The sequence below is a fragment of the Perognathus longimembris genome, chromosome 28 (assembly GCF_023159225.1).
Source record: "Perognathus longimembris pacificus isolate PPM17 chromosome 28, ASM2315922v1, whole genome shotgun sequence".
Taxonomy (NCBI): domain Eukaryota; kingdom Metazoa; phylum Chordata; class Mammalia; order Rodentia; family Heteromyidae; genus Perognathus; species Perognathus longimembris.
Window position 1 is genome coordinate 21,486,265 of NC_063188.1, and position 11,249 is coordinate 21,497,513.

Genomic DNA, 11,249 nt, shown 5'->3' on the forward strand with positions numbered 1-11,249 from the left:
TTCCCTAAGACTTATGAAAACATAGAATTAGCTCTTAATTTTCTCTTGTGGACAAAAAAAAAAAATCTTAGTATTAAGTACTTGGGGGAAAAACTCCCATAATGCAAGTAACAAATGATAAAATAGACAAATTGGACAATAATAAAGTTATCTTTGGAAGTAGAAAATCATTTGTTGGAATAGAAGTCAACTTTCAGAGGTGAAAGTGGCTCATCTCAGAATAAAAGGCAAAATGATCTTACTATAATAAAGTTAAAAACTTTTACAGGGCTGGAATGTAATTCAGTGGCAAAGCACTTGCCTAGCAAAGTCCTGGGTTCTTCCTCAGTATCAAAAAAGAAAAGACAGAAAATATAATTAAACAAACAAACAAACAAAACCTTTTACAATTCTAAGTTTACTGTCAACACAAGGAAAAAAAGCAATTCAACAATGGGAGAATATAGTATATGTAATATATCCATTCAAAGATCCTATCTAGAATATATAAAGGATACTTGCAATTCAATATTTAAAAGACAGGGCTGGGAATATGGCCTAGTGGCAAGAGTGCTTGTCTCGTATACATGAGGCCCTGGGTTCGATTCCTCAGCACCACATATACAGAAAATGGCCAGAAGTGGCGCTGTGGCTCAAGTGGCAGAGTGCTAGCCTTGAGCACAAAGAAGCCAGGGACAGTGCTCAGGCCCTGAGTTCACGGCATAGGACTGGCAAAAAAAAAAAAAAAGATCAATATTTAAAAGACAATCTGAATTGAAATGAACAAAGGACCTACACGGATACCTCACCAAAGAAGATATTCAAATGGTCATCAGTCAATAAGAATATGAATCAAATCCAGATCATGGTAATATTTTAGACATGTTAAGAAGCCTAAAATTAGAGAATAGCTTTGAGAACCATGTGTAAAATAAAGGAATTCTGTGGTGTAGGTAGGAATATACAAAGCCACAGACACTTTAGAAAGAAGAATTATTGTAGTTAAACCAACTTGACATAGTGTCTTCATATGGCTTGGGTCCTGCTGTACCCATACAGAAATCATGACTATGTGAGAAAAAAACTCCTCTGGTGAGTCCATGCCCCAGTGAGTATTTGCAGGTGACAGAGTGGATGGCAGCAGGCAGCAACAGCTGCCCAGGGCCTTCACCAACCAGGACAGCAAGACACAGCTCAGGTTCAGGCTTGAGGCCACTGACAACCAGGGTGGCAATGCCAAGTAAGTTTCAGATCTTGGACTGAAACCACTGACAGGTGTGAAGAAACACAGGTCGAGGCATTGGGATTCAGGTTGGGGTCCTAAATGTTACAGTTCTTTTCTACCTGCTTTTCTCACTGCCATTGCATCTCCTCTTCATTTTCTTTATATTATTTTAGCAATAGTAAGGAAAATGAGTTTATGGCGAACTAATGTTACGATACCAAAGGGGGCAGCACAAGAGGGAGCTCCCAGCAGCTCAACAAACAAACAACAACAACAACAACAAATGAGCAGCTTGCTTATATAACTAGAAGCGGGACGGAGGGCTAGGATGTGTGCAATAACTGCAGCAGTCCTTTATTCAAATGAGGGACCAGGTTTGGACCAATCACAATAGTTCCTTATGCAAATGAAGTTCTGTGTTTTACACCAATGGCTAGTCTTCTGTTGGGCCACTAGAGGAAGTACACCACCACTGAGTAACCTGAATAGAAATAGATTTGGGATCATTCAGTGTCCACCGAGATTTATTATGCCAAAAAGACCCATGCAAGCTATTTGGTGGGACAGTACCTTCAGCAGAATGTGGATTCCTGACTGTCTGTGTAGAGTGTTGAAATAGCTGACATGAGGGCATGTCAATTGGTTATGTGTGTGATAGTTCTCCAGGATCATTAGGACAGTTAGGAATGTTAGTCCTTCAGGACAGGACTGTTAGGGGCCCAATGAAAGAATTGTTAATTAGGGAGTCAAATTGCCTCAAATCCTAACATCTCAGCACACTTAAAGAAAAAAAAATAAACATTTAAAGGAGTGATGTTAACAAAGGCTTGTAATTAGTATCAAAAGTGCTTTAGAAGAACTGGGTGCTGGTGGCTCACTCCTATAGCCTAGCTACTCAGGAGGCTGAAATCTTAGGAAGGTGGTTTGAAGTCATCAGGGACAGAAAATTCTTTCAGACTCTTATCACCAATTAATCACAGAAAAAAAAAAACAGAAGTAGTGCTATGGCTCAAAGTGGTAGAGTGCTGGACTTGAGCAAACAAAACCCAGGGAGAGTGAGTACCCAGGCCCAGGGTTCAAGCCTCAGGACTGGCAAAAAGAAAAACTGCTTTAGTAGTACTTCACAGAGCTCTAAAATGCATAACTTCTGCTCTACTACGCTATGGATTCCTAATATCTGCACCTGATATCTATACCTGATAAAGAGAAATGAAAGTATAAGTTTACACAACACATATACTGGATTGTTTCTAGGAGCATAGTGTAGAGTAAACCAGATCCAAAAATACTGAATGTCTATCAATTGATTAATAATCAAAATGCATTATAACCAAACAAGAGTTAGATCTTGAAGGCATGTAGCAGAGTGAATGATGCCAGAGATAAAAGGCTCCATATCATATCATTTCATGTAGATGAAAAAGAAAAGGTAACATTTACAGAGACAAAATATCTTTCTAGTGTTTAAGGGCTAAGAAGGATTATATAATCAGAGGTAAAAACTAAGGAGTCCTGTGATAGTTTATGGGGGGAAATATTCTTAACATTCACTTTAGAGAATTTATATCCAAATGTTGTAAAACCACAAAAATGAGTAGACCAAAAACAGGTGAAGTATATATTATGTGATTATGTTATCTTATGAACTTCTAAAAACAGGAAAATGGGCAGATGCTAGTGGCTGACACCTGTAATCCCAGCTACTTTGGAGGCTGAGATCTGCAGATCACACTCCTGCATCACCTATGTATTTACATATCCATTATCAGGTTAAGATAGTTAGATCTCTATGTGTACCTCAGCAAAAGAGTTCAATTTTTATTTCTCATAACTGCTTTCTCAGTTGTGATACTGTGGGTTTTGGAGGTTGTTGTGTTTTTTTTGCCAGCTCTGAGGCTTGAACTCAGGGCTTGAGCACTGACCCTGGCTTCCTTTTGCTCAAGGCTAGCACTCTACCTCTTGAGCCACAGCGCCACTTCCGGCTTTTTCTGTATATGTGGTGCTGAGGAATCAAGCCCAGGGCTTCATGTATGTGAAGCAAGCACTCTACCACTAGGCCATATTCCCAGCCCCACTGTGGTTATTTTTAATTTCCAAAGTAGATAGAGAAGTGTTTCCTTTTCTTGATCATATATTTTATATAGGAGGGGGGAGAGTGAGAGAGAGAGAGAATATATAAATTGGATACATATTGAGTATACACACACATATACGCACTTACATACACATTGGGTCTATATTGAGTGTGTATATATATGTGTATATATATATACATGTCTAAAATATTACCATGATATATATATATAACATGTCTAAAATATTACCATGATCTGAATATTTTAATGGATCAGGGTAGATTCAATTTGCTGTGAAATTCAGCCTGTTAGGGGTTTTCAAGCTACTCAAAGCTATGGTAGGCATAGTGAGTTCTGATGGCTCACAAGCCCCACCCCCTCTGAGCATCACTGGGAGCAACGGTTGTCATGGCTACATTGTTACATATCTGGCAACAAGCTCTGTGTACGGATACTTGGTTCAGTTGGCTCTGGACCACCAGAAAGGAGGCAAGGTTTACCGAGGTTAGAGGTACGCTGGCGAATTGGAGAGCACCTGTTAGCTTCACCTGGGTGAAAAACAGAACTTTGAACTCCAGTGTATCTTAAACTACCAGAAGTGAACCTGTTGTTTTTCTTAATTTATGTAAAGAGCAGGTCTTGGGCACACATGGCTAACTCCCATGTGTTGGATATGCCCGCTGTCATTATTGATAATGGCTCAGGTCTGTCCAAAGCAGGCCTTTCTGGGGATATTGTTCCTCGCTCTGTCATTGATTCCGTCATAGGCTATCCTAAATTAAACGTACCTCTGGCGAAGATGGTGAAAATCAAACAGAAGATGTTCTTAGTAGGAGAAGAAGCCCAGAAGCAGTGTAACAGCTTAAGTCTTGAGTATCCCATTGAGCGTGGAGTGGTGAAGAACTGGGACAATATGGAAAAGCTTTGGGATCATCTTTTCAAGAGGGAACTCGAAGTCAAACCCAATGAGCAACCAGTACTGTTAATGGAGCATGCCTTGAACCCAAAGAAGATTCGGGAGAAAACAGCCGAATTCATGTTTGAGAAATACGAGGTTCCTGCCATGTGCCTCTTCAACCATGCGGCGGGGGCACTTTATGCCTCTGCCAGTGTCACAGGCCTGGTGGTGGAGAGTGGAGACGGGGTCACGTGTACCGTCCCCATCTATGAAGGGCACCCCCTGCCCCATGCTGTCACCAAGCTCTTTGTGGCAGGGAAGGATATAACCACACGCCTCATCCAGCTCCTTTTTCTGAAGCGCTATATGTTCTCTTCTATATTCAACAAGGCCTTTATTGACGAGATGAAAGAGACTATGTGCTTTGTTGCCATGGAGCCTGAAGAAGACAATGGCCAGCAGGAAGTTCAAAGAGACTACACATTGCCAGATGGCCATGTCATCCAACTGGATGGTCATCTGTGCCGCTTGCCTGAAGCTGTTTTTACACCTAACCTGCTGGGCATCCAAGAACCAGGAATCACCAAAATGGCGTGTAGCAGCATTGAGAAGTGTGACGTCGACATCCAGAACCACCTGTTTGCTAACATCGTGCTGTCAGGAGGCAACACTCTATTCCCTGGCCTGGGCGAAAGGCTCATGAAGGAATTGAAATCCGCGACTTCCCCACAACGAGCCATCAGAATCACCGCTTCGCCGGATCGAAGTTTCTCCACATGGATTGGGGCATCCGTCATCACATGCCTGAGCACATTCAAGCAGCGATGGGTCACCGCGTCGGAGTTCAAGGAGTTTGGGAAATCCGTCATTCAGAGAAAATGCTTCTAAAAAAGAAAGTACTGAACCCAAGGTGGCCACTCAAGATGCCAGATGAGAGGAAGCATGGAGGGAAATGACGGGAGCTCCTTGGGTAATGATTCAATAAAAGTGTTTTCGCACTTTCACTTTTCGTTCCTCCTTTGTAGCTTTAGAGTTACTTCTGACCTATGCCATGAATCGTTAAGTGATTCTTCTCCACCCTTCCTGTTCCATGGACCTTTTAAGTTTGTTTTCTCGGGAGGAAATCTGAGGTTGCATGTTGTCCTATCTACTAGGTTTGTAGTTTTAGATGCCTGACCCTCAGGCCTAGAAGCTTGATGCAGTTCAAGTCCCTAGAAACTTTTCAATTATTGCCTTTATCTGTTCTGATAGACACCTTACAAAGTGATAGAATCACTGAGAAAAGTGTTGCAGAGGGAATGGAACGAAGTAGAAGGAGTGCTATCTTCTTAGGACTCAAAAACCACTCCACTGTGTTGGTCTTTCATACAGTAAAGCTCTTCATATGATTGAGTCCGTTTAATAGATGCAAAGGAATGTTGAGCAGAGGAATTTTCATTTCCTAAGACTCAAAGATCAAAGAATGTACCCCAAATTGAAGGATTTATAATCAGCAATTCAAGTTGCTTATCGTATTTTTTTCCATTTGTTTACTTCAAGAATACCCATAGCATCCTGTGACACCAGTAAAATTGTGGAAAGTGTTAATGATTTTCAATAAGTAATTACTAAGTGATTGATGCATAAAGAAATACTCCTTAATGTATTGTTACTTTCCCACATTGTTGAGATAGAAAAGGAAAATGCAAAGGAGTCTTTGTCACATCATATTTAAAAAAAAACAAAACAGTGACAGCCACTTACACATCTGTCTATGCCCAGCTTGATTGATATAGATTATCATAAGACTAATCATTTGGAGAAAATTACCCAAGGTTAATGATCATAAAAATATTGATTATATAAACATAAATTGGACAATTAAAATATACTATTGTGACTCAGGCAATCTGAAGGTTCCCAGTAAAAATGAGAGCGGCAACAAAAGAAGACTCAGTGGTTGGTGCAAAAAGACATTTTAGAAAATAGTCAGTCTTCTGCTGATGGAAAGCTCAGATTGCAGGAGCTGCTGGATTGATCGGCCATCTATATTAGGTCCTTTTAAGTCTGAAGCTAGGCAGACCTAGAAACCTGAACACAGCTTTGGGGCTTGGAAAACACTTAACAATCAGAAAATAGCCTTTGAGGAGTAGCTATGGAGAGGAAGGAGCTTAGATTTTGTCAAGCTGAGAATTCAAAGCAAGAATAGGTCCTCAAGCAATGAAGGACCTGGTAGTCAGTCACATTGCACAGGCTGGATAAAGCAATTTGCAGTGCTTGACAATCACTACAGACATAGCACCAACTTGGAAGTTGTTACAGTCCTCAACATCTAAGAAATATCTGCTGGCTGTATAAATATAATACTTTCAAAATGGTTCAGGAAAAATCCTTCAATGTAACTTTTTTGTGTGTGGTACTGTGGTTTGAACTGAAGGCCTCATAGGTGCTCTATGACTAAACAACATCACTAGCCTCCTGATTCCTTCAGTATATCCTGCAGCTTGAACTCAAGGTCTAGGCACTTTCCCTTAGCTTTTTTTCCCCCATGGCTAGTGCTCTTCCAGTTGAACTCCACTTCTGGCATTCTGGTGGTTAATTGGCAAGAAAAGTCTCACAGACTTTCCTGCCCAGGCTGACTTTGAACCATAATCCTCAGATGCTAGTCTTACAAGTAGCTAGAATAATGGGTTTGAACCACTGATGCCAGCTAATATAGCCTTTTATAGTAGGTGTTGTGTTTGAAACGACAGTATACAATTCCTATCAAGACTATAATGATGGGGCTGGGACTATGGCCTAGTGGCAAGAGTGCTCGCCTCCTATACATGAAGCTCTGGGTTTGATTCCTCAGCACCACATATATAGAAAAAAACGGCCAGAAGTGGCGCTGTGGCTCGAGTGGCAGAGTGCTTTCCTTGAGGAAAAAAAAAAAGACACCAAGGACAGTGCTCAGGCCCTGAGTCCAAGCTCCAGGACTGGCAAAAAAAAAAAAAAGGCTATAATGATGACTCTGAATCCTTCCTTGTTAGCATTGGTGAAAATTTTGGCTGCCACAAGCACGATGCAAACAACTTTTTAAATGTTTAGCAATCATTTCAACATTTACCACAGTATAAATCTTATGTTTGCATATTTTTATTTATTCATTTGTTGTAGTGCTGGGGATAGAACTCAGGCCTTGCACATGTTGGGCCAATGCTCTATCACTAAGCCACCTCCCTAACATGAAATTATGCTTAAAAACTCTGGCTAGTATTTACCTGAATGTTCTCAACGACCTGGATTTGACTCCTAGCATCCCTGCTACACTAAAAAGAAATAAACAATATTCTACTAACTCCCCATTTTCTTTTGTCAGTAGACACTATGAAAAAATACATTGTGATGATACAAATCCAACTGAGCTTTTGCATCAAACACAGTAATTCAACATATGGATTTGAAGTTGGTATCCAGAAGTGCAGCCCGTTCCCCTCCTCACTCCCTCCTCTACCCTGAAATAGAGGCTGTGCTGGTTGATCCCTTTGTTGTGTACATTCAGCATGAAACTGTAGGACAGGGGGAGCCAGGAATGTCTTCAGTATGGCTGACTGTGGAGAATAGAAGGCGAAATTTTAAATTGTGTTCCACACAACCTGTCCTCTAAATAAAGCTCAAGTAGTGGGAGCAGCTGGTAACAACTGGTATGTAGAGCCTGGCTCCCTCAAACTCTGTGTATCCCAAACTAAGAGGATCATCTTGCTCTTCTTATAACCCACTGGCAACACTCCAAGGACAAAGCCCATGGTTTTAGGAAGCTCTGCTTTATCTATTAAATCCTTCACTAGACTTATACAAGAACACGGGAGAGTGTCACATTCTTGGCCTTCACAAGAGGACATAACATCCATTTGCACTTATACATTCTTTCAACTTGCCCACAGCATCTCCACCATTGTTCTGGTTTCTCTCTGTGGATTCAGATGGAAAATTGGCAGGCTTTGATGCTACAGCTTGGGGTGATGCGGCCTGGCCTTTCCTTCTGAGGCTGCCCCTGACACTTCAAGAGGCTTCTGCTCTGCCGAGTCAACCTCATTCAGTGGCATCAGGGATGGGACTGGCCCACTGGACTCCTAGCAATGCCGTGTTGTGACAACAGTGGCAACAGCTGAGGAAATACAATTCCTCTGCTCACAGAACAAGCTTCCAGTGTTTTCTCCTCTCAGGACAACAGGAACCCGTACCAACCCTTTCAAATGCGTATACATTCCTGCTATTCATAGAACGCGTGTGGAACATGCTGGGGAAGGAAGAACATATTCTAATCATAGCTAAATGAGGGGCCTACTACCCATAATTTGTTTTACTTCAAGATATGCAATTAATATATGTATATATATAAATTATATAATATGTAGAGTATGCATAAGTACATCATATATAGTTCACATATAATACATAATTACATGTAATATAATTATGTAACACATAACATATAATGATCATATTTATATATGAACAGATCATATTCGTTCTTTCCCAAAATATATCAGCCTTAAGTTTTCATTAGCTTCTAGTACAAGTGGTTATAAGATAGGTATGATGACATGTTAAAGTAGTAAGCCAAAATGGGGCATTGTTCCTATTTCTCTTGGCTGTTACAAATTGCACGTCTGTCTCAGTAAACCTCAGTTTCCTCAGGAAGCTCTCAACTAATCTCTGGAAGCATTCGTCATCCTGCTTGCCCTTAGCAAAATAGAGTAAAACTCCCAAGTTTTTCTCATATTTGTTTGTTCCAATTTATAGATTTAATCTCACAGTTGTCCATGAACTTACTGAAGTGTTCCTCTTGCTTCCTGAGGAACATGAAAACAAAACCAGCCAAGTACAAAGGAATGCTGAGATCAGGGTCAAGGCCATGGGTGTTGCCTTCTTTCCTTCTCCCTGGAATTAGAAATATCATTTAGGTCATGAAACTGCTGGGTGGGTTAAGAGCCAAGACACTGTCTAACCTCAGCTGTTGTGGTATTTCAGCTGATCTGTCTTGCTGTTTGTTTCTTGTTAACTCTCTTGTTTCCTCTTCTGTGGGTCCCTAAGTACTTTAAACTTTTCCCACCATAGTTATTACAATCCTGAATACCACTGTTTTTCCCACTATACTTAAACCTTCAGGAAGGCAGAGTCTGTATGCTTTGATCTCCACTATATCCCTAACAATTCACCAAGGATCTTCCTGGCATAGTCAGTAGCCAATAAATATTTATTGAATGAATGAACCAAATTCTATTGAGCTTGGTAACATGAACAACTTTTTGTTCCTTTCTCTAAGCCTCACTTTTCCTATCATAAAATGATGGTTATTACACACCTTTATATTATATATATATTAGTATACAGCAGTATTATGTTAATATACTAAATATTATACATCTTTTTCTCTTAATTTAAAAAGTTTTAAGGGGCTGGGAATATGGCCTAGTGGCAAGAGTGCTTGCCTCCTTTACATGAAGCCCTGGGTTCAAGTCCCCAGCACCACATATATAGAAAACGGCCAGAAGTGGCGCGGCGCTGTGGCTCAAGTGGCAGAGTGCTAGCCTTGAGCAAAAAGAAGCCAGGGACAGTGCTCAGGCCCTGAGTCCAAGCCCCTGGACTGGCACACTCACAAAAAAAAAGTTTTAATTAACATAATTGTATACACATGAGGAAAGTAATATTTGAATACATGTATATTTGAATACATGAATAATGATAAAATATCCGAATATTAACCTTATCTACCATCTCAAATATTTATCATTTCTTGTGCAAAAACAATTGTAAGTGAATCAGAGACTGTTTACCTAGCTCCTACAATTGCATAATGTTACATCTCTGCCATGAATCCTTTATTACATATGGCTTTGCTTTTCATTTATTTATTTAGTTGCAGTTGTGGGGCTTTGAACTCAGGGCCTGAGCACTGTCCCTAAGTTGTTTTTTGGTGAAGGCTAGTGCTCCACCATTTTGAGCCACAGCTCCACTTCTACTTCTGTGGTGGTTAATTGTAGATAAGAGTCTCAAGGACTTTCCTGCCAGGGCTGGCTTTGTTTTATTGTTTTATTTGTTTATTTATTTATTTTTGCCAGTCCTGGGCTTGAACTTAGGGCCTGGCCAGTGTCCCTGAGCTTCTTTTGCTCAAGGCTAGAACTACCACTTGAGCCACAGCCCCAATTTTGGATTTTCTGTTTATTTGGTATTGAGGAATTGAACCCAGGGCTTCATGCATGCTATGCAAGGACTCTCCCACTAAACCACATTTCCAGTTCTCCAGGCTGGCTTTGAACCTCAATCCTCACATCTCAGCCTCCTGAGTAGCTAGGATTACAGGCATGAGCCACCAGCGCCCAGCTTGGCTTTAGTGTCTAAAGTAAACTCTAACCAGTGTACCGACCTTGCTAAAAGCCATTTTTCAGGATATTTCTCAGTCCCCTTAGCTTTATCTTCAATCTTTCCCAAACTAAAGGGTCTACCCTAACCATAGTCCATAAGAAAGTCAGTATTTTCAGACTCTACTCTAATCATCCTTGCTTCTGGGCCACTCCTGAACTCAGTGCCAAGTTCTGACAAGTAAGTCACTGTATTCTTGAGATCCAGGCTTCCTTTAAACTCCTGTTCTGATCACTGAGGTCTGTGTGATGGACACTTGTGCTCTCATTGTATTCATACCTCAGCCAACACATGAGGAACTAGGAGGAAAGAAGCCGGAAAGCAGAATCCATAAATCATCTGGAGCCAGAATCCATAAATTATCTCTTCAAACCACTGGATTCTACAACTCCTATCTTTCAACAGTTGCTCATCTTTGTATAAGAAGGTAAAGACCAGTACCTAACAATCCCATCAAACCATAAGAAATCCAGAGGGGGGCAGAAGCTAGATGAATCAAATGGAAATGTTCACTACATGCCCACAAGGCTGGCTTATCACCAGTAATATCAGAACAACCCATAAGCTTACCCTTTATCAATTATTTCAATACTGTCACAGAGGCCCTAGCTAACTCCCTAAGGAGACCTTTCCTGGTGTTTGTGGACTATGTGTTTTGTTGTTGTTGTTGTTGTTACCAAGGTAT

General features: G+C 40.7%; 1 protein-coding gene across 1 annotated transcript; it reads left to right on the plus strand.

Annotated features, from left to right (window-relative positions):
* Positions 1-3,928: 3,928 nt before the first annotated feature.
* Positions 3,929-5,065, plus strand: LOC125343925 (actin-related protein T1-like). Its single transcript, XM_048336526.1, has one exon. It carries the CDS (start codon positions 3,929-3,931, stop codon positions 5,063-5,065), a length of 1,137 nt encoding a protein of 378 aa, XP_048192483.1.
* The last annotated feature ends 6,184 nt before the right edge of the window (positions 5,066-11,249 follow it).